The sequence below is a fragment of the Phyllobates terribilis genome, unplaced genomic scaffold (assembly GCF_046119375.1).
Source record: "Phyllobates terribilis strain yellow unplaced genomic scaffold, ASM4611937v1 Scaffold_1__5_contigs__length_1240528914, whole genome shotgun sequence".
Classification (NCBI taxonomy): domain Eukaryota; kingdom Metazoa; phylum Chordata; class Amphibia; order Anura; family Dendrobatidae; genus Phyllobates; species Phyllobates terribilis.
In genome coordinates, this window is record NW_027362761.1 from 417,246,739 (window position 1) to 417,271,545 (window position 24,807).

At 40.2% G+C, this 24,807-nt stretch overlaps 1 protein-coding gene across 2 annotated transcripts in view; it reads left to right on the plus strand.

Moving 5' to 3' along the window:
• PGGT1B (protein geranylgeranyltransferase type I subunit beta) overlaps window positions 1–11,940 on the plus strand; it is a 33,901-nt gene extending 21,961 nt beyond the window's left edge. For both annotated transcript variants that reach the window (XM_073677156.1, XM_073677165.1), the window contains exons 6-9: window positions 2,653–2,698; window positions 9,792–9,976; window positions 10,186–10,294; window positions 10,918–11,940. In XM_073677156.1, the coding sequence (XP_073533257.1) occupies window positions 2,653–2,698; window positions 9,792–9,976; window positions 10,186–10,294; window positions 10,918–11,099 (522 nt within the window). In that variant the 3' untranslated portion in view covers window positions 11,100–11,940. The remainder of the gene's footprint in view (window positions 1–2,652; window positions 2,699–9,791; window positions 9,977–10,185; window positions 10,295–10,917) is intronic.
• The last annotated feature ends 12,867 nt before the right edge of the window (window positions 11,941–24,807 follow it).

Genomic DNA, 24,807 nt, shown 5'->3' on the forward strand with positions numbered 1-24,807 from the left:
CTGGTTTTGAAAGTGCTATTTAGGCTGCTAGGATCAGTATGGTGCAAGGTTTCCTCCACACTGCAAAGACATACTGATAGGGAATGTAGATTGTGAGCCCCAATGGGGACAGTGATGATGATGTCTGTAAAGTACTGTGGAATTAATGGCACGTGAGTAAAATAAATAATTACAAAAATGACTCAAGTCCAAGATTAGTAGTGTGACAGCTGCTGACCATGTTCCTGATATGCAGCTTCTTGAGTAGGAAAATATAAAGTCCCTATATTGACAGGTTTGCCTAAATGTTTGTGTTTTGCATAAGATTTCTATTAATCTGCACTGTGTAACATTGTTCTATGTCCAGATATAACAATGGGTACAGTGTGAGATCTTCCAGTTTTTCATAAACTACGTATTATTACTTATGTTTGTCATTTGCATGTCCATCATATTTAGGACAATAGTGGCCTCATGATTTGCAAAACCACACTCCGTTGTATGGAAATATTTTCACTCGGCAATGGGCATCTTTGCATTTCATGTTTTTGTATGGTGGACACTTTTACGCTGTAATGTTGAAGTCCTTAGTATAGTCTTCTACTCCATGTAGTGTTAGTATAGTCATTGTGGTAAGAGCACATCTTTAAGGCCACGGCCCCACTATCAGTATTTGGTCAGTATTTTTTCTCAGGAGTGGGAGCCAAAACCAGGAGTGGGTGATAAATGTAGAATTGGTGACTTGTTTCTATTATACCTTTTCTCTGATTGTTCCTCACCTGGTTTTGGCTCCCACTCCTGAGAAAAAAAGTGGCTTAAGTGCAACTCTTGGTCTAATGCAAATAAATATTATAAGAAATATATGAATGGAGTTATAATCTTGTAAATACACATAGAAAGTAAGGTCCTGTTAACACCGCGTGTATACCCTCCACCAGCAGTATATACTATAATACGCAGCATTAGCGTCCAGACGTATTCCTCTACATATCCATTCATTTTACTGGGCATAATGTAGTCTAAGGCTGGCCATATAAAATAAATGCTTCAATTGCTTGTTCGGCCGACGGCTTTCTCCACTTTATCTCCCATACTCCGGAGCACTCCTGTTTTCTCTATGAGAAAGCTGCTGACTGACACGTCGGCCTGCGACTTATCTCAGGTAGAACAATGAAATCAATAGTCAGAAATCGGACATGCATGATTGACTTCTCTCCCGACCATCAGCCGGCCAGTGCCCCCACACACATTAAACCATAGACCGTTGGCTGAACCCATCGATATTGACTGGTTCAGCCAAAATTAGTCTAATGCAGTGTTTCTCAACTCCTGTCCTCAAGACCCACCAACATGTTTTCAGGATTTCTATTCATATTGCACTAGTGATGGAATTATCACCTGAACAATACTAAGGAAATCCTGAAAACATGACCTGTTGGTGGGTCTTGAGGACAGGAGTTGAGAAACACTGGTCTAATGTGTATGGAGGCCTTTAGACAGTGGGCCTTGAGACCATGTTTTCAGGATTGCCTTAGAATTGCACAGATAGATGAAAACATGATATGTCGCTCGGCCTTGACAACTGGGATTGAAGAACTATCTAAAAGGCTATCATTTTAGCTACGTTTGACCTCTTCTATAGAAGCATAGATTTTTTTCTGATATTGTAGAATAGAATGATTTAACTTTGCATATTTTAAACTTTTACATTTTTATCTTTTTAATTTTTTTTTGTAGAAGAAAAAGTAATGTTAACCCTCTCCAATAACCCAGCCGTTTATGCTGCATTATTAGGGTAGTGGGCTGACTTTAGGACTGAGCGGATTTCATCGCGTAACCATGTCCATGGTTTAGGTCATTGCTCTCTGGCTGTTGACAGTAGCTGCACAAATTTCCTTACCTTCAAGGCTTGGCCGCACAGATGACTTTGTGCCAGGCCGGCAAATCAAACGCTGCACCAGGGACCCTGGAAGCTCAGGAAATTGGGGCAGCACATGTCCACATCCAGAGAGCACTGACCTGGACCATACACCAGCGTTGTGCAAAGCGATCTGCTCATCTCTAGTTGACTTGTATTGAAATTGTAACTGGGGAAGTGTATGCTAACATACCTATACTAATTATCGAAATATGCCAATCATGTAGATTGAAGCAGAAAAATGCTATACTTTTGTGTAAACTTTTATATATATGCGACTTGTATACTGAAAACTTGTACCTGAGAATAGACTGATAAATGTGATGTGAACCGGGTCTAAGGATGTGCAAAAAAATATTGTAAGTAAAAGATGACACTAGGAAAAAACGTGGGCAGCAAACGGCCTACAGACTTCCTCATGAATTTTTGTATACATTGTGATATTTAGGCGGTACTTGAAAGTATTTGAGCCGCTGCCTAGCTGCAAGCACTATAGATGACTTTGGTTGTTACTGACATTTCTGCAGAATTAATGCCGTCACATACTGTATTGATAACGTGCCACCAGCGCACACATCCTTCTTTCTATGGCCCCCACATCAAATAGAAGTCAGCCAGTTTTGGTACAAATGTCAGTTTTCTGTGGTAAAGACGATGACTGCATCGGTGTGCAATGTTACTGATGACGGATGGTGAAAAGTGTAAGTGAACAAGTCTTATACATCAATAACTTGTGATTTTTATTTTTGGTGCAGTCATATGAAAATGCCCTGGGACAAGGAGCCGGATTAGAAGCTCACGGTAAGAAGTTATTAGCTGGGGTTTTTTTTTCAGAATAAATTCTGAATGACACAATCTTGGCTGAGAATCTAGATTTATGTGCATTCAACACCTTTTTATTCCACAGGTACATTTAGAAGCACGATAAAAATGATCCTATAATTCAGACCTGTTTAGTCCTATTAAATGCACTAACAGTGATGGTAGAAGATTAGGGTTAAGTAAGGGCAGGTTCAGATGAGTGTACTACTAGTGCGTTTGTGCGCCTGTATCTCGGAAGCAAGTTACAGCGCCATCATGGGTCTAACAACCCGAAATGACAGGTTCATGGGAATCTCTGAATCCTTCAGGTCAGGTCAGGTCATTAGATCCACGATCGGACCAGGACAGGTGTCCGTCATCCGGGTGCACAAACGTGCCCATAATTCATAATATCATCGGAAATCTGCCTAATTGAAATTTGGCCCTATACGGTCTAATTTTTATGCATGATATGATGTACATTTTTCCTATGGTGCTATTACAATCAGGGCTGTGGAGTCGGTGTCCATTTTGCTGGAGTCGGAGTCGGTATAAAATGGACCAACTCCAACTCTTAAAATATATAATAAATTGGGTACAGTAATACAATGCAGTTTGTGGGGAATATTTTTTGATAAGAATTTGGGAAAATTCTGAAATGTCCTATAAATGTCTGTCCTATTCCTGATCTAAGGGTCTAGACTTTTAGCTGAGCTGAATCTGTGCTACAGTAAATTTATCACTTAAACATGAGCCAAGTATGAGGGGGTCTCGGAGTCGGAGTTGGTGTCATGGAAATTGAGGAGTCTGAGTCGGAGGTTTGGCTTACCGACTCCACAGCCCTGATTACAATGGATTTTTCTGAGATTTGAAGAGGTCACTGTTCTTCGTTCTTTGGCAATTCTGGTTTAAGCTAAAGATCCGAGTAATCAGACAGGCCGGTTGCAAAGACTGTGTTCATACATGGTGAATTTTGTGAGGATTTATATAGATAACCATGCCTCCGACCCTGTATGAGGTATTTTAGACCTTTTATTACATGCACTGGAAATAGTCCACAAGGAACTAAAACCGCACCGGTAAAGCTGCAAGTTAGCCCTTTTACACTTTCGAGAAGCCAATATGCCAATCTATTGCAGAATCTGACTTTCACCTGTAGGTTTCTGCCATTGGTGATAATTTTGATGATGTGAGCATTACAGAAGTCTACAACATTGAGGAAACTGGTTCAGTAGTGTAGCTGAAAGATGAATTGGCTGAACAGAGAGAACATAGCTTTGCCGTGGTCTCTCTATTATTCTCCATTTGAGATTGCAATCCAATTTTGATATTAATGTATGTGGTTTCTTATTCATATGCTACCACCTCCTCAAAGTTTACATCTGATAAATAAAGAGCATCTTGGGCTAAGGCTGGCCATATACTTTATTACTTAGGACCACTTATACACATGCACACTCTTCCGAATGTCTTTATGTTCTCAATTAGCCAGAAGGTGATAGGTCAATGCCAGACACCTCTAGCAACATGTTATCTCTGTTCAGAACAAAAGAATTGAGCATGTTGAAATCTAACATGTCCAACCCTTCTTTTTCTTGGCAACTGCCATCAGGGGAGATTTGGAACCCCACCAAGCAGATTAGGTGGTAATCTGGTCCTGTCGGCAGGTGCAGTCTGCATTCATGTAATGTGCATAGCACCTTCTTAATGTTAATTATCTCAATAAAATCATTAAATCTCCCTGCACAAAGGAAATCATAATAACTGAAAAAAATAAAGATATGTATGTACATGTGTGTGTTTATCATGTGCTTAAGCCTGAGGGGAAGAAACTGAACTTTTCTATCTTGTTTGGGCAATGGCAGATTTGTATACATGCCTTCAAGTAAAATAGCTTGTCATATGTGTGTTATGTGTATCTCTAATTTAGAAACCTGAATACATGAGTTGTATTTATTATGTAGATATGCAATAAAAGTCTTTTATTAGCATAACCCTTTAATCAAATGTAAAACTCCCTATGAATACAGTATTCCTATGTTGTGATTTATTCAGTTCATCATGTAGTACAAACCTACAAAGCTGACGACTACAGGAGTTTGTAGTCTGTAACTATGGAGACACATACTTCTGCATAGTAGCTGAAGATACAAAATAGTAGTTGAACAGTATTTGAAAAATTGCATGGTCAAACTAGAAAAATATATATCTGTTGTGCATCTTTCAGAGTCTGTATATCTGTTGCTTCATCAATAGAGTGTAGGGAAAAAAATCGCCTCTTGTACATGTGATATTTTATTCCTGGTCATGTTGTGATTGGTCCAAGGCCATTGGTCTTTGAAATTCTAGTAAAAGATGAAATGTGGGAATTTGATACTTAATTGAAACACCAGGAAGGAAAAGTCGTGGGATTCTGGAATGGACAGCATTGATAAGCATGTTAATGATATGGAAATGATGAAAAAATGAAAACAAAAGTTGCAAAACATCTTGATTTATTCGGTATCAATTATGAGCAAAAAGCGTAGAAATACATGTAATTACACTTTGATATGCTATCGTTGAAGTAATCAATGGTTGTCTAAAGTATGTTATTCCACACTGAATGCACTTGGGCACTCAAATCATCAAGATCCACTGCTGGCAGCTCCCTTTACAGTTGCTGATCAATGTGATCCCAGATATGCTTGATGCAAGACAAGTTCAGAGACGCTGAAGCCATGGTAGTACATTTAGGCCATGCAGACTGGTTACAGTAGCACCAACAAATGTGGCCTGGTGTTGTCGTGTTGAAAACCTTCTCCTGGGAGATGTTGGAAATGGCCGTACCACTGGTTCCACCTCCAAATCAGTGTAATGCTGAGCTGTTATTGTATCTGCAATGAAGACTAGAAGGATCTGGCTACTTTACGTTATGCCTCCCCACATCAAGATCCCAGTAATAGGACCGGTGGGATGTTTTCTCATGAAGGCCTCTTCATGTCATTGCCCACGTGGTACATTGATTTGGTGGTGGAACAAATGGTATGGCAGTTTCTAAATAAAGTTCCAGGAGCCATTTTCCAACACGACCGCATGCTACTGTGCGCAGCCTGTGTGGTCTAAACCTGCTACTATTGGCACATCTGGGATGTCATTGGTTGGCTATTGCAAAGGGAGTTGCAGGTAGCAGATGTTGATGATTTCTGTACCAAGTGCATTCAGCGCTGCAAAACCTTCCTCAGATAACCGTTAATAGACTCATTGATGGCATGCTAAGGCGTGTAAACACTTTCATTTCTGCACTTGGTGCTCATAGTCGATGTTTTGAAAATTTTGTTCATCATTTGCATGCCATTAACATGCCTGCGATTATCAAAACTTCACAACTTTTCCATGTTTGTTTTGCAGGTTGAATATTGGGTAGTGTAATGTAAAATAAGTAATAAGACATATTAGAAGGTTTATTATTAACTTTATTTAAATTTTGTTTTTACATACTCATCAGTAATGTGTCTGGGATCTGAATTTATCATGTGTAGCGGCATGTTCCTCCCTCTTAAACATGGCTTTTCTATCTGTGTGGGCTCACCTGATAAAGTGGATTTGCTGAGCTAAAGGTCAGATCGAGCTGCACAAATGGAGGCGTTGATGCAGCAGAATTGGATATGACCGACAATGTGTAAAACTGTAGACCTGGATCAGCCTGTCAACAACTTGAGCTTTGTGGGACATCAGAGCTGGATTTGGTGGACAGCACCTTAGAGCTGAATGTGTGGACCTCACCTTGCCAAAGTAGGGTCAGGTAGATAAAGGGGTATCTTCAGTGCTCGTTCACACGAGCGTATTACACAGCCGAGTGCTATGCGATGTTTTATCAGAATACACTTGGACCAATGCTATACTATGGGGCAGTGCAGATCTGCAGCATGCTGTGAATGCATCCGATAATCGGACCATGCACACCCATACAAGTCTATGGGTATGTGTAAAACATCAGACTGCACTCAGATGTCATCCAAATGCAGTCCAATGTACACGCACAGAGACAATGGAGAAATTAAAACAGTTCTCACACGAACAAAAGTTCATTTTAAAAATTGTCTGTGTCTGACCGTGCTCGGAACATACCACATCTCCTGGGCAGGGGAGGAGGCAAAAGACAATACAGACATTACAGCAGGGGGTCACAGCTGATTCTTACTGTGAAGTAAAACATTTCACTGCCTGTTTTTAAACAATATTTTACCTCACAAAATGAATCCTCTACAATCCCCTGCTGTAATGTCTGTATCCTCTTTTGCTTCCTCCCCTTCCCAGGAGATGTGGTATGTTCCATACACGGTCAGACACAGACAATTATTAAAATGAACTTTTAATAAATAAAATATACTGCCGCGCTTGCACAATAGGTTTCTAAGGGGAACCCCTGAACACCTATGAATAAGGATGTGGTCTATAGAGTGGAGTACTGGTGTATGTCCCTGTAAAAACAGACCGGCTTAAACCGGGAATAACCCTGCCTACTGTGACCTAGGTATATGCAAGAAAAACAGAGTAGAACCTGGTCCTTTGAAACCTTGGAATACTGCTGCAGGCCTCACGGCCATATATTATGTATAAACCGCAAGTATCAAAATATGGAAGTTGGCCAAATGGCTGAAATACCTGTGCGGCTCAGTAACTCCTCCTATAGTGTGCTTAGGTCCTCAAATTCACGTGAAGATCTTGCTGCAAACAGTTCTTTAGTGGGAGCGTCCTCCCAGAGATGCCCCTCGCCGTGGGTCTTCAGCTGATAGGGTATCAGTAGGATAGGGCATCAGTGTATGATCGGCCGTGGTCCCACACACGGCACCCCCGCCGATCAGCTGCTATCGGTGCCGGCGGCCGGAAGTGCTTACCTGCGGTGCTTGACCGTCCATCTGTAGTGGCCGCCGCGGGGTACTGCACATCCGCCTCCCATTCAATTGAATAGAAGGCGGATGTGCAGTAACAAGCATCGGCCACTACAGCTAGATGGCCAAGCACCGCAGGTAAGCACTTCCGGCCGCCGGCACCGATAACAGCTGATCGGCAGGGGTGCCGGATGAGGGACCACGGCCGATCATACATTGATGCCCTATCCATAGGATAGGGCATCAATATGAAAGTAGTGGACACCTCCTTTAAGTACAAATTTGTTGTGGATTTTCCATATATATGAATAAACTTGTCCAAAGATGGGGCTGATTGGCACATGATATGGTTCCTTTAACACACTGACCATAGAGTTGGCCTATGAGTTGTAGATGTGCTGATATATGGTTCCTACTTGCATAGCTAAAGCTATTCGCTGAAAAAATATCACCGAAAAAAGCAGCCTTATTTACCAACAGCAAAACACAATACTAATGAACTGCAGTATACAGCAGCCCCATGATAAAGGCTGAGGCACCACAGGTGCAAAGTACTGATGAAACAACCACTCATACCCCTATCAATTCATAAAAGGGATGGTTGCCTAGTTTTACTAATACACACAGATAAGACTTGAATAGGACACCAGTCACACAGGTACGTGTGATGTACAGTGTCTGGCTTAAAGCCTATTGGTCACACCCATACTATTGGATCAGGCAGGCTGCCTAGCACTAAATAAGTGCACCCCACAGTGACAGACACCCGAATTTCCCCGTCCAACACTAAAATACCTGGCTGCATCCAACTTTAAATTAAAAAATGTGCAATGAAAAAAATGTATAATGTGCATGAGTTATTTGTCGATATTATGGTCAAAATATGAAAGCTTGCAATCCACATCAATGGTCCTCGTTATCTTGCGAGTCCCTACACTAAAATCCAGTGGTTATTCATCAGTATTTTGCACCTGTGCTGCCCCCACCTTTATTTCTGCATCCTGGAGTGCATTAGTATTCTAACATAGCTAAAGCTATCCCAAAGTATTACCCTCTGCACTTCTAAAAATGTATTCAGCAGGGAAGTGTTGCTTCCTTTTAAAACCATCCAATTGACATGACTCCAATTTAGGTTCCTACCTCTCAGATTTCTGGCTGCTGAGCAGACTACTACAAGTGCTTTGAAGAACTCCTAAGCATCCTAATGGACACCCATTAAAATGTTGTAAATTTGGTTCCCCTGGATCACTTATGCTAGAAACTATTTCATTATAGAAGCCAGTTCACCTCCCATCTGCTCATTTTTTTTTGTGTGTTCTTATTATATACCACCTTACATTAATAGATACTTATCAGCAAAATTAGGCATGCAAAGTTGCATATCCTCAATATTTGAGTAAGATGATATGAGATGAATTTATCAAGGGGTGATAGGGAATTGGTCACCATCTACCACATCAAATGCCCTACCAGGGCCCTGATAAGCTGGCAAGTGGGTGTAAATATAGAAAGGACCCGCCATTAGTCTAATAACAGTGTAACAATAATCACTAAACAAATGTTCTTGATAATAATGTCAAACCCTAGTCTTATCCATGCCTAACCACGGTGGTTGGCACTCTAGGGACAACAGGCGAAAGTGGCAGCCGCCGCTCAGCCATGGTGGTGATGATGGGTTATATGTGGATTGAATAATACGACCTGTCACTTGCCTAAAAAATTCAAGATAAAAACCTTGTAAAAAATCCTTGCACTCTCTATTCTACCTTTCTTTTCTGTTTTGTGCTGTCATTCTATTGAAGCAATGTTCACGTTTACTGCTTTTGAAGCGCAGTATGTGAAATCTCTGCTTATAATTTCACTGGCCGTTTCTTTAGATTCTTCTATTGGAGTGCGTGCTTTCACCCCTCCCTCACAGATGCTGTCAATCACCGTTTGGTAGAAGACTAGCAATCTTAAGACACTGCTGAGATTGCAGCGTCGGGCTGCGAAGAGAAATTTCACACACTGCCCTCCAAAAGCAACAGATGTGAATATCTCTCCCAAGTGACCGGTCCTATTTAAATAAATACCATAAAAAATCATGCTTTGTGTATAATCCGGATATTGTTGTCTAATTTTACATTTTGTTGAAGAATCGGAAATGTAAAATGTGTTCAGTAATGTTTTTTACTGCACTTTTTCGAGTATTATTCAAATGTGTTGTTATCTTCTAATAGGTGGATCTACGTTTTGTGGTGTTGCTTCTCTGTGTCTCATGGGAAAACTTGAAGATGTTTTCTCTGAGAAAGAACTCAACAGAATAAGAAGATGGTGCATCATGAGGCAACAAAATGGCTTTCATGGGCGGCCCAACAAACCAGTTGACACCTGCTATTCCTTCTGGGTGGGAGCAACTTTAACAGTAAGATTTCTTTAACTAAATTTGATAACTTGTAACTTTCTTGCTAGTAATAGGAGTAGCTTCATTGCCTTCTACAGCTTGAAGCTCATGTCTGCTCATTACTCTTGGATGTTAATGAATACACTTATGTATGCCACTTACATATTGTTTTGCATTGCCATTCTTCATTTACTAATATCATTAAAGCTCATTTTTTGGGGTTTTTGCAGTTGTTAGACATCTTCAAGTATACAAATTTTGAGAAAAACAGAAATTTTATTTTATCTACCCAAGACCGTCTAGTTGGTGGTTTTGCAAAGTGGCCAGACAGCCATCCAGGTACTTTTTGTTATTATTTCTATAATTTTATGCATTTTAATATCTCTCTGCAATTCCGCACTAATGTGTCAAAGCTTGAGTAGAACGTAAAGGGAACCTGTCAGGCGATTCACACTACCCAAGCTGAGCGCAGCATGATTCAGAGCTTGGCTAAACAATTGCACCCAAGTACACTTTTCTCTGAAACACACCGGCCTTTTAGAGAAAATATACTTTGATGATCCGACTAGTCCGGCTCCGCCCTTGGCTGGCTCTTCCCAACGCTTTTAGAGGTGATTTTTCAGGTCTCTCCCTATGTACACACCAGGTAAAAGCCTGTCAATAAGAGCGGTGCTGGGAAGAGCTGGCCAGAGTCCATAGCTGGGCACCAGAATAGCTGGGCTAGTCTGGTCTCTAGCTATGATCCCCATTCAGATCTTCACAGTATATTTTGTCTGAAAGGCTGGAGTATGTCAGAAGGGCAGCATGAATCGCCTGATGTTGTGTCTAGCTCAATACTGTGTATTTAAAAGTTACTCACGACTTACTAAAAGTTGGAGATCTTTGCTGTAGTCAGGACAAAATATATTTATAAATACTAAAGTATGTAATATATCTGTACATTGTTTTTTTCATCACTCTAGATGCCTTGCATGCATACTTTGGGATCTGTGGCCTTTCTTTGATGGGGGAGTCTGGTATTAATGAAGTCCATCCAGCACTGAATGTAAGCCTAGCAACATACAAACATCTCCAGCAGCTCCATGACTCCTGGAAAGCCAAGAACTGTGAAAAGAGCTCCAATCATCTGCATCTGAGTACTTGACTGATGACCACCAACATCACTTAGGCTGGAGATTCATATCCCCACTTCGAAGCCATGTATTAACCAAGTGTGCTTTTTTGTACTGGAGTCATTCGATCAAAGTGTTCATCGGCTAGTAGCACTGCATTGTACAACAGGCTTCAGCCACTCCTCCTGTACCTCAATAAAAATATATTTTATAAGATGGTATTATTTAAAAATACTCACTTCGTCTGCAGCAGCTTTAGACATTTACTTCTATGATCATGTAAAAGCTTTATATGGTACCTGTAACACAAAAAGATCTTATTCTACCCAATCTGCATATAAGGTAACATTATGTGAATTCTTATGCAGGCTATAAACAATGACCAGATTAATGCTGACACACCAGAAAATAAATCAAGTGTATCTGATCTAACTTATTTTAAACGTTGTCTTGGATATGCTAAATAGTTGCCTGCGCAGTTTTTATTAAGTAGATGCGCCAAGAGTTTAAATGGGTTGTCCTTCACATTGACATAGAGTTGCCTTTGAGTTACAATAAAATCCCAGCATGACCTGTGAGCAATCTCAAGGTTTCCCTATCAGGAAAAAAAGTTGTGACCGACTTCTGAGAAATGCAGAAATATCAAACATTTCAGAATTTGTTGTTGTCTTGTGAATGTTTAAACTATAGCTAAATGTGGAAGGTATGGTTAATTCATGATAACACCACAATTTTTTCACCACTTGGAGGTTACCCTTTGCCTTCATGGACCTCCTGCCCAAATAAAATTAAGCAAGAGGCTCCAAATTGCATTTGCCATTTGAGGTGACTGTTCAGAATAAGCTGCTGGGTTGTGAACTGGAGGAATAACACTTTGTGGCCATTATATGACCTGTAAGTTTTCCCCTCTGCAGACTCTATCTAATTATCAGTTGTCTCTCAGCTAGTGGGTATAGACTAGCTGCTATGCTCGCTCTCATTCACAGCACACACGAGGGATTCCTGCTCTCTTGTCGCTATGTAGCACAGGTTCAGAAGCAGCAGCATGTAGGAGATTATATAGCAGTACTGAAGAGTGTAGGTAGGAATCCAATTTCTGGGGTGACATAAAACACTTACTAGAAAGCAATTGATGGGTCTGTGTGTGCCTTTCTTTCACTCTATTTTTCCTTTCCTTTCCATAGGCCTCAATAGGCACCTGTAATCTGATACCTCAATGAACTGTCTTATTTTGACTGATGCTGATTTTGGCAATTTTTAGATTGAAAAATAGATTTAGGGTGAGTGGGGGAAGATGTGGCTTATAAGTGGAGAAAAAAGAATATTTCTCTTACAAAATATATTACAATGTTTCTTCTATTTTTTTGTACTAATGATTTATGCAAAGTTTGTTAAAATGATTACTTAAAATAACAAAAGGTAGTATACTGGCTTCAGGATATGCCCAAATAGTGTGGGTTGGTACAGGATATCAACTGTGCGCCCAGTTCATGTGAGTTCATATCTTGAAAAGAAGGGAATCAAGCCTGTAATGATGCAGAGTGGGGAGGAGAAGAAGAGAAAATAATAAATATACAACACTGTGCAAACGTTTTAGGCTGGTGTGGAAAAAAAACTGCAAAGTCTGAATTACCATAATTCTGAGTAAAATAATTCTATGAATTAAAATAAGGATGATTTCAAAAATAGCAGTGTTAATAGTTTATTTTTATCATTGAACAAAAGAGAAATCGAAATCGTACTAATATTTTGTGTGACCGCCCCATCAATTCTTCTAGTTATGCTTGTATTTTCACAAGCCTACATCCACAGGAGATCTGTGGTTGGTTCTCCAAGATGTTTGGAACAACCCCCCTGCTGAGTTCCTTCAAAAGCTGTGTGCAAGTGTATCTAGAAGAATTGATGCTTTTTTGAAGGCAAAGGGTTGTCACACCAAATATTAACTTGATTCAGATTTCCCTTCTACTTATTCAATTAGAATTTTGTTAATTGATAAAAATAAACTCTTAACACTTCATTTTTTTTAAGCTGTTCAGCATTTTTTCCACAGTACTGTATAGTGCCATTTGTTATTTTCAGCAATTTGGAGCATCCCATCTGGTTTTATTAAAGGTCAAAAAACTTCTGTAATATCTTTGCCAGCAAGTATTTTATTAAATGATGACCATTTATCACAGAGCCGGGCAATCTCTAAGTAACATATCTATGTAGAGTTCATGAAATATCTGTAGAAGAAAAACGTGTTAAATTGTACTAAATACCAGGTCAGCCTAAAATATCTGTTGTACAGGAAAACAATTCAAGCATTTTGCATGTCTCACATAGTAATATTTTTATGACAAATTCATCATTTCCAGCTTCATCGCACAATATTGCCAAGTATTGACCACAGAATGTGTGCTATGCGCTGCATTTTACTACAGCTACATTATTTAATCAAGTAAATGAGTCTGTAGTAATGATTTATACATTTTTTTACAATAAATATAATTGTACAGCTGCTTGATGTGAATACTTGTTTTTATTCGGGCGAGTCTGTATTGTAAGAAATGAGTAGTCTATTATATATTAGTGTCTCCTGGCTTCCTCAAAAACACTAAGTCATGGTTTACTCTTTAGACATAAACCTAGAAATAAATAAGGACATTAAGCAGGATCTGTCACAGGAATTTCTTTATTCCATTAGAAGCCGCACTTCAGTAGTGCCTGCGGTGATACTGCACCCGTGGAGCACAACCCTTTAGATTGTGATGTATAACAAGACATGATCAAGTATTGGCAACTTTTAAAGGGAATATGTTGTCCGTAAATAAAAAAAACTATCGTTTAAATCAGTTTTGATACTTGTGTGTTTTTCTTGTTTTTTTTTGTTTGTTTTTTTACATTTTTGGCAGTTTATTTTTCCAATATTACGATCTGTATTTAAAAAAAATAAATAAAAAAAAATTTGTAATGTCAATTTTCTCACTATCCACTGAGGCTATTTTAGACTCATTCTTCCTGTCCTTTCAGGAAGAGTTTTCAGCAGGCTCCTTATCAGAGGCAGGATTACAATGACAGGTAACAACTGTATATAGAAGTAATAGCAGTCCCACAGTTCACAATAGGTGATGTTACCGCTGACCCTGCTCCCTCTCCCGTCACAATGACATTTGCACTCACTCATTACCTACTTTGTGACTAATGTACATATGGATTTCCTTATACACCTGGAAGTTCATCTAAAAAAGCCCCAGTGGCCTGTGTAAAAAATTGTAAGATTTCTATTTTTAATAAATATTGAGACATGGGGAAGGTGGGAGGGTTGCGAGCATACATTTAACACAAAATCCTGATTTAAACAATAGGTCATTTTCCGATGACACATTTGCTTTAACGGCACTAAAAGCACAGCCATATTTTTCAGACTAGAAGTCGTACTTTTTAGGAAGAATAAAATCTTGCAAAAAAGTTGTTGCATCTTGTAAGTGTGGAAGTCAGCAGTCTTCATACAATGAGAGGAGATAAGGGGAGTCATACTAGAAAGAAAAGCCTAACTCTGTCCCAGGATCTTGACTGTTGCTGTTAGGGACGAGCAGGCCATATCACACAACCCTGGTCCATGGTCTAGGTCAGTGCTGTCAGGCAGTGGACAGGAGCTGCGAGAATTTCCTTACTCTCTGGGATCCCATACTCCACTTTTGATTAGTGGGGCTGGTGAGATGTCACCTGTGCGACTCATAGTGACATCACTCGAGGTTGGCGACTCCAAAAGCTGTGTCGAGAAACTTGGAAACGCAGGATATTTGTGCAGCTAATGTCCATGGCCAGAGAGCACTGACCTGGACCTGGGTTGCACAAAGCAGTGTGTTCTTCTCTAATAGCTGTGCGTCCTGTCCGCTCTCCTCTTGAGATCAAGGTGAATTTCTCTACTCTCCCACCTGCCGACCCCTGTAGCATGGCTTTTCAAGGCTGTACAGAACATCTCATACGCATACTATGTGCTAGCATGCATACCCAGCAATGAAAGCACATGTCCACGTGGAAGGATGACATTGGTAACCTTTCCAAACTGCGAAGTGATTTTCTGTCTAGAGTGGGAATTTTATTTTTCTACGTTACGAGGTATCTGCAGTGTGCGCTTCAGGGGGTATTTCACAGTAACTGCACGATCTCTGCTGAAGAGTAGTGTCCCTGCCCAAGGGTCAATGACCAGGACAATGATCTCTGCAATATGTCCAGAGCTTTAGTGTGCATAATACGCTGATATCACCAATCTTTAGCTTCTATTTTTACTTCAATGTAAATAAAATGGTAAAATCATGTTGTTCCCTAATATTGATGGCCAATACTGACCTCACACGAGCTGGAAGAGCACCACCTCCTAGGGCAGGGATGTCAAACTCAAATACACCTTGGGCCAAAATTAAAAGCTTGGACAAAGTCACGGGCCAACATTAATATTTATTAAAAAAACGTCTACAATGGAGGAAGTTTTGCTAAATATAACAATGAACCTTTTCATATGGAAACAAAGTTAAAGGGGTTGTCCCACGAGCAAAGTACTTTTTAATAAATCCTAACCTAGTCCTCCATGCAGTATAATGGCCCCACATAGTCCTCCATGCAGTATAATGGCCCCACATAGTGCTCCATGCAGTATAATGGCCCCACATAGTGCTCCATGCAGTATAATGGCCCCACATAGTGCTCAATACAGTATAATGGCGTCACATAGTGCTCCATGCAGTATAATGGCCCCACATAGTGCTCCATGCAGTATAATGGCCCCACATAGTTCTCCATGCAGTATAATGGCCCCACATAGTGCTCCATGCAGTATAATGGCCCCACATAGTGCTCAATACAGTATAATGGCGTCACATAGTGCTCCATACAGTATAACGGGGCCCTGCATTGTCCTCCATGCAGTATAATGAGCCACACATTAAAATAAATAAATACTCCCCTTTCCTTGTTCCCCCGCTGCTGTCTCGGTAGCAAGCGCATTGCAATGATGTCATCATGCCCACTGCGCTGTGACGTCAGATGCAGAGGGAGAATTATGGCATCATTGCTTTCATAATTCTCCCTCTGCCCAGGCTATCTCTGCATGTATCACAGCTGTCAAACAGCCGTGACACTTGCAGGCACGGCGACAATGAATGAAACCCCGAGCACGCCAAAATACTCGGCAAGCACCTGAGCGTGCTCACCGAAAGAGTTAATGAGGCCTACTCGCTCATCACTAATGTTAATCCATATCTGCCATTAGCTTACATAGCATGCACCTCTTGTCCTCAGTGAAGTAGAGTGGATATTTAAGCTGAATGAATTTATGTCAGTGCCTCGAGTCCATGCATCTGTCATGTACCCAGTTTGTATGAGGTGCTGCTTAAAGGGAACCTGTCACCAGAAAGAACGCTATTACCTGCAGATATGGGGTTAATCTGCGGGATAATAGCGCCCAGTGCCTGCACTTAGCTGAATGCTGCATGGAGAAAATTAACTTTATACCCCCTGCAGCATTCTGGTTTCAGTCACAGGAGCTGCGTCAGCGTGTGTTCGCTCACCGCTCTGAGAATACAGAATGGCGGCTGTAACCGTGCCCCCTGCCCTGACTGACACTGGCTCTACATTGGGGCGGACTGTTAGTCTGGACTGGGGGTGTGGTTACAGCCGCCACTCTGTATTCTCAGAGCGGTGAGCGAACCGGCGCCGCTCAAGTGACTGAAACCCGAACGTTGCCAGAGAGAATAAAGTTCATTTTCTCCTCTCAGCATTTGACTAAGTGTGGGCTACGGGCATCATAATAACGCTATTAACCTGCAGATGAACCCTATATCTGCAAGTTAAGGTCACGGCCCCACAATCAGTATTTGGTCAGTGTTCGGTCAGTATTTTTTCTCAGGAGTGGATGATAAATGCAGAATTGGTGACTTGTTTCTATTATACCTTTTCTCTGATGGAGCCAAAACCAGATGAGAAACAATCAGAGAAAAGGTATAATAGAAACAAGTGCACCACTTCTGAATTTATCACCCACTCCTGGTTTTGGCTCCCACTCCTGAGAAAAAATACTGACCAAATACTGATAGTGGGGCCGTGGCCTAATAGCGTTTTTCTGGTGACAGGTTCCCTTTAAAGCTGAGTGGACGCATGTTCAATCCACAGAAGCTGTACATGTGTTGGTGACACTATTTCCTCTGATATTTACTCTGATCACCAACATTTTGGGTGGCTGATAGAGACCCATAACTTGTGTGTAATTCAGAACATAAAATCTGTAAAGACAGTTGGACCTTGAGATGTCTGCAATGGAGGATGGACTAAGGCTTGTTTTGTGGTGATCGGTGACAGGATGAGTAATTCTTGACATTGGCTTCCTGTCGCATGCTGTGTCATATACTTGTCTTCCTTTGTGTTATCAAATGTCTCCTCACATCCTTTAGATACATCTTTACACACATCTCATTTTTTAGATGAATTGCTGCTTGTATGCGATACACTGCTGAAAACAACACTTTCTAATATTTCAGAACTTGCTCAGCAAAAAAGGATGCTGATTTACAATTGTGGATTTAGAACTTAAAGAAATGCTCCTTATATTAATTTGGCCTCTGCAATAATTTTAATAGCCATTTTTAAAATCCTGTTTACACAATATTGGTAGAAAGTTGCAAATAGAGGAAGTCATCAGCATAATATTTTCCCATCTAAGTTATGTCAGACTGTTCTGTTGTAAATCGGGCACATCACATAGATACAAACTCCCAATCTTTTTTCATAAACTTATATTTGGTGGTACAAATATATATATATACAGTCATATGAAAAAGTTTGGGCACCCCTATTAATCTTAAGCTTAATGTTTTCTAAAAATTGGTGTTTTTGCAACAGCTATTTCAGTTTGATATATGTAATAACTGTTGGACACAGTAATGTTTCTGCCTTGAAATGAGGTTTATTGTACTAACAGAAAATGTGCAATCTGCATTCAAACAAAATTTGACAGGTGCATAAGTATGGGCACCCTTATCATTTTCTTGTTTTAAATACTCCTACCTACTTTTTACTGACTTACTAAAGCACTTTTTTTGGTTTTGTAACCTCATTGAGCTTTGAACTTCATAGCCAGGTGTATGCAATCATGAGAAAAGCTACTTAAAGTGGCCACTTGCAAGTTGTTCTCCTGTTTGAAGCTCTACTGAAGAGTGCCATCATGGGCTCCTCAAAACAACTGTCAAATGATCTGAAAACAAAGATTATTCAACATAGTTGTTCAGGGGAAGGATACAAAAAGCTGTCTCAGAGATTTAACCTGTCAGTTTCCACTGTGAGGAACATAGTAAGGAAATGGAAGAACACATGGACAGTTCTTGTTAAGGCCAGAAGTGGCAGGCCAAGAAAAACTTCAGAAAGGCAGAGAAGAAGAATGGTGAGATCAGTCAAGGACAATCCTCAGACCACCTCCAGAGAGCTGCAGCATCAACTTGCTGCAGATGGTGTCACTGTGCATCGGTCAACTATACAACGCACTTTGCACAAGGAGAAGCTGTATGGGAGAGTGATGCGAAAGAAGCCGTTTCTGCAAGCACGCCACAAACAGAGTCGGCTGAGGTATGCAAAAGCACATTTGGAGAAGCCAATTTCTTTTTGGAAGAAGGTCCTATGGACTGATGCAACCAAGATTGAGTTGTTTGGTCATACAAAAAGGCGTTATGCATGGTGGCAAAAAAACACAGCATTCCAAGAAAAACACTTGCTACCCACAGTAAAATTTGGTGGAGGTTCCATCATGCTTTGGGGCTGTGTGGCCAATGCCGGCACCGGGAATCTTGTTAAAGTTGAGGGACGCATGGATTCCACTCAGTATCAGCAGATTCTTGACAATAATTTTCAAGAATCAGTGATAAAGTTGAAGTTACGCAGGGGATGGATCTTTCAGCAAGACAATGATCCAAAACACCGCTCCAAATCTACTCAGGCATTCATGCAGAGGAACAATTACAATGTTCTGGAATGGCCATCCCAGTCCCCAGACCTGAATATCATTGAACATCTGTGGGATCATTTGAAGAGGGCTGTCCATGCTCGGCGACCATCAAACTTAACTGAACTGGAATTGTTTTGTAAAGAGGAATGGTCAAAAATACCTTCATCCAGGATCCAGGAACTCATTAAAAGCTACAGGAAGCGACTAGAGGCTGTTATTTTTGCAAAAGGAGGATCTACTAAATATTAATGTCACTTTTCTGGTGAGGTGCCCATACTTACGCACCTGTCAAATTTTGTTTGAATACAGATTGCACATTTTCTGTTAGTACAATAAACCTCATTTCAAGGCAGAAACATTACTGTGTCCAACAGTTATTACATATATCAAACTGAAATAGCTGTTGCAAAAACACCAATTTTTATAAAACATTAAGCTTAAGATTAATAGGGGTGCCCAAACTTTTTCATATGACTGTATATTTTTGAGTGTTTAGAAAGTATTAGAAATCCTCTTTGGATGACAGTGACAGAGAGTATGATCATATAAGGACTATCTTATCAGTATCACAATATAGGGAAGCTTCGATATCACGCCTACATTTTATTGTTTCTTACCACTGACATTTATTTCTATACGTGTTGTTTCCATTGTACGGCAATTGCTTTGAAGACGTTAAATGAGGCCGATCTGCGTTTTCTTAGAGAAGTTCATTTGGTAACATGGTTAGTAAAGCTTGTTTAGCTGCCTGTTGGAACTTGTTCTGTTAATAAAAGACGACGCTACACTGTGAGCATGGGAACGCAGGCCGGTGTCCTGAAGTCTCAAAAATCTGATTATGTAAAAACTGCTCGTCTGCAAATTATGTTGTTGGAAACTAATGAAATTAACTCAGAAAAATTCTGTATCCAGCAACATTTACCTAAAAAGAACCATACGATCAAGCAGAGCAGTAATACACTAATGATCAAGGAACAGGATAATAACATTTTCAAAAAAATAAACAAAACTTGTTGACAGGCTTAATTGGCTTCCTATGGAATTGACCCCACTCTGCGTCTGTGTTGGATTGCACTCACACAACTGTAGTTTGTGGCCCTTGTCACGATGCAATTTCTAGCATCACTATATATAAGATAACAGTCTCATCATATATGACTATGACACTGAAAATTTAGCTCAGCAGACCTGCAGTCATACTGGATATTGCAACCCAAAAAATATAGTCCTATGAACGCACCCTTAGGTCATTTTCAGACAGCTGTAATATGGGTGTGTGTTACTGAGGCAAAAGACGCAGCCTTCCCTCGGTTCACCAGGACAGGATTTAGTGCACCACAGTCACCCATAGTGTGCTAAATCCTGTTCTGATGAACCTTAAGAGGTGTTTTATGGCTTTTATTTGGTTGCAAAGAAGCATCCATATCATGGCTGAAAGTTACCAAAGATAAATTACATTGTGAGTACAAGTAAGGACAGATCTGAATGATAGTTTATTCAAGTTTATTTCAGCGACTATTGTGGGTTTTTCTTACTTTAACCCCTTTGATGCCGCATGACGGATATAGCACATCACGAACAGGTGTCAGTTCCCGCATCATGACGTGCTATACCCGTCACTGTGTGCAAACTCCGTGCCGACAGCAGTCACAGACACATGACTGGCATGGCTACAGATGCAGGGATCAGTTACAGTGGTCCCCTCTCTCCGATCGCTGTGATAGGTCATTCAACCTGACTAACCAAACATCAGCATTTCCCTGCATGATCACTGTCGGGAGCTCGGCTTAGCTGACAACCAAGCTCCTGCGGTAACAGTCAGGGGCGGTGCGGGCTGATTAACCCTCCAGATGCCGCTGTCGATAGGAAGGTTGTGAGACGGAGTGGGCTCCCCAATCGGCACCCCCGTGATGACATCACGGGGAGCCGATGGTTTTCATGGCACCCGGAGGTTAATCAATGACCTTCTGGTGTACTAGGTATGGTGGCCCCTTTGACCCCGCCATAGCAGGGTTTAACAGGCATTCTGCCTGTGTAATCTGACAGATGTGATGCATTGCATTACATCTGTATTGCAATGCATTATACAAGTGATCCGGCAAATGAAAGTTAAAGTCCCATAGAGAGACTAAGTAAAAAAGTTAAGAAAGAAAATGGGAAAAATGATTAAAAAACAAAATAAACAAAAACTACTACCAATAAATACACATAATTATGTAAAAATAAACTAAACATATCTGGTATCACCGCATCCAGAATGACCCGATCCATAAAACTGTCACACTATTTAACCCTTACAGTGAACACAGTAAAAAAAAAATGTGGCAAAAAATTATGCTTTTCATTATACCTCGGAAAAAAAAGTGGAATAAAACGCAATCAAAAGACAAATGCAAATAAAAATGGTATTGCTGTAAAAGTCATCTGGTCCTGCAAAAAAACAAGCCGCCATACAGCTCCATCAGTGGAAACATAAAAAATCTATAGCTCTCAGAATAAAGCGATGCAAAAATATTTTCTCTATAAAATTGGTTTATTGTGTAGAAGCAGCAAAACATTAAAAAAATGCTATAAATATGGTATCACTGTAATCATACTGACCCGAAGAATAAAACTGTCTTATCACTTTCACCACACGGTGAATGGCATAAAAAAAAAAATCAGAATTGCTGGTTTTTGTTCATTCTGCTTCCCAAAAATCGGAATAGAAATAGATCAGAAAATCTTATGTGCCCAAAAATGGTACCAATAAAAACGTCAACTCAACCCGCAAAAAAACAAGCCCTTACATGACTCTGTAAGCAGAAATATAGACAAATTATATCTCTCAAAATATTGCGATGTAAAAACTTTTTATTTATTTTTTTTTTTTTATAAAAAGGGGTTTTTAGTGTGTGACAGCAGCCAAACAGAAAAAAATATATAAATCTGGTATCGCTGTAATTGCACCGACCCAAAGAATAAAGTCGTCTAATCACTTATACTGCACGAGGAACAGTGTAAAAATAAATAAAACCAATTCTTCACCTGCTGCTGATTTGTTCATTCTGCCTCCCAAAATACATGATTCAGACGGAACCCCCGGAGGAAGATTCCCTATAATGAGCCAGATGGAGACACTGTGGATGCTGTCTGGCCTATGATTCAACAGTCTGTCTTTTTAGGCGGTCAACCACAGTTTTGTGCACCTCTTAAGCCTGGATACCTCCGAACAAAAGCCACAGAGTCTAGAGTATCTCTACATCCTAATTAGTAAGTGGACACTTTGGAATTTTCATCAGAACCACATATTTTGTAGATTTAGATGGAAATGCTGATGTAAGTGCTCAGCGTAGAGCACAGGATAAATGTGAAGTGATCCAAAATGTTCTTTACCCCAAAATGCCACCAATAAAAGCTTCTACTCAAACCACAAGGTCCCGCACAGGTCCTTCATCTGTTAACAGAAATATAGGGGGCTTCCAAGTTACTGGTAGCACAAAGGCTGGACAAAGTGACGTGGCTCTCACCAAAAGAAATACAGCAAAATCTGCTCTCCCAAATCCCACTCCCTTCTGAGTCCCTACAATGTGCCTAAACCACAGTTAGCGTCCCATGTTTGGCATTACTGTATCGAGGAGAGCCCACTTAATTTATGTTGTGTGTATTTCCAGAAGCACGAGCTGGGCACAATGTACTGAGCAAGAGAATGTACAGGCACTACAATAGCACATTTGCATTTTCACTGCAACATCCATTGCTGCTGGTATCTGGAAAACAACCATGGAGTCAAAATCATCACTACACCTGTAGATATATTCCCAGAAGAGTGTAATTTCCAAATTGGGGTCACTTGAGGGAGCTTTCTGCTCTAAGGGGTTCAGCAAATTGAGTCTGCAAACTTTTCTAGGAAAATCTACGCTCCAAAAATCAAATGGTGCTTTGTCGTTCCTGAGTCTCACCATGTGGCCAAATAGTACTGAACCACATGTGGTGTACTGCCACATTCGCAAGAAATTGTGTAACAAATTATGTGGTAATTTTTATGTATTTCTACTTGTGAAAATGTAAAATCTGGGGCTTAAACAACATTTAGTAGTAATAATTAAATTATTTTATCTTTATCATCGCCCAGGAGTATAACATTTTGTGAACACATGTGGTGTCAATATGCTCACTGCACCCGTAGATGATTTCATTAAGAGGTTTTGTTTGTAAAATGGGGTCACTTATGGGTTTTCCTGCTGTCCTGATACCTCAGAGGTTCTTTCATTGTCACATGGCAACCGCAAACCATTCTAGATAAATCTGCTCTACAATATGGAGCTTCTTCCCTTCTGAGCTTTGCGCTGTGCCTGAAAAGTAGTTTTTGACCGCATATGAGGTATTGGCGTATTCAGAAGAAATTGCGCATCATATTTTGTGGTCCATTTTCTCCTATTACCCCTTTTGAAAATTAAAAACTTGGGGCTAAAACAACATTTTAATGGAAAGAAATATATATATTTTTTTTCATTTTCACAGCCCACTGTTATACAATTTTGTGAAATACCTGTGGTTTTAAAATGCTCACTATACCCCTAAAGGAATTTTAAAATGGGATCATTTGTTGGGGTTTCTACTGTTTTGGCATCTGAGGTACTCTGCCAATGTGACATGGCATCTGCAATCTATTCTAACAAAAATTGTGCTTGCTCTAAAAGTCAAATGGCGCTCCTTCCCCGTCAAGCCCTGCTGTGTGCAAGAGTTTCTGACGACATAATCCCTGTACTGTACTGTAGAAATTGCATAACAAATTATTGGTTCCATTTTCTCCTGTTAACCTTACCCTAAAATAATGCTGATATACAGTGACTTTTGTGAAACTATTCACCCCCTTATCATTTTTATGTTTTGCTACCTCACAATCTGGAATTTCACTGTTTTTTTGAGTTTGCAGCAGTTCATGTAAAGAACGAGGATCATCCTCATCAAAGCATCGGCGAAACGTGCGTCGGATGTGCAGTGGCTCACTGGGGTCAGTATTCCTCTGATTGTTATCATCTTACTCTATCTCTAACACAGCATTCTTTTGCACAATTTGTTTATATACTATGTGTACCCAGGTTTCATCTTAGCACTGCATAGCCATGGAGGTCAGGGATTTATACTGAAGCACTCTGCACTTTACTCATTTCCCTTATGACCATATGCTGCTAGATAGTACCGGTATTCTGGTTCCAGTTGTGCCTATTTATTTCTTTAATTTATTTGACTTTGTTATGCTGTTCTGAGATATTTGATCATTGTTATTGATTCTGTTACTCTGTACCCCCAGTGCTCCTCCTTTTCATTGTACATCCTTATCCCTATTCTCCATATATTTTTTATTTGACTCAATAAAGATTATTGTATTGTATATTTACACTTTAGTTGATGTGTCTCCCTTTTGTAGGTCTTTATTATGATAGACACACAATGTACCAACATTTGTTGGCTTAATTAGTTTGGTGCTGATGATGAAAATTGCATCATCTAGAGAGAAGGCACATGATGTCAGCCATAGCCACACAGATTGCATCATAATGCCTTGCAGCTATTACATCATATGGTGTAGCATAGCCAATATGGGAGGAGTATCACAGGGACTATAAAAAATGAGGGCAGGAAAAGCAGGGGACTTTTTAGGATTTTACAGCCTATGGATAGGAGGTCAGATGGCATAGCTCATCGTTACAGATGGGGATTATAAAAGTCAAAATCGGATTGTGGTGTCAGACTGCATTGCCGAAAAAAATGAAAAATAG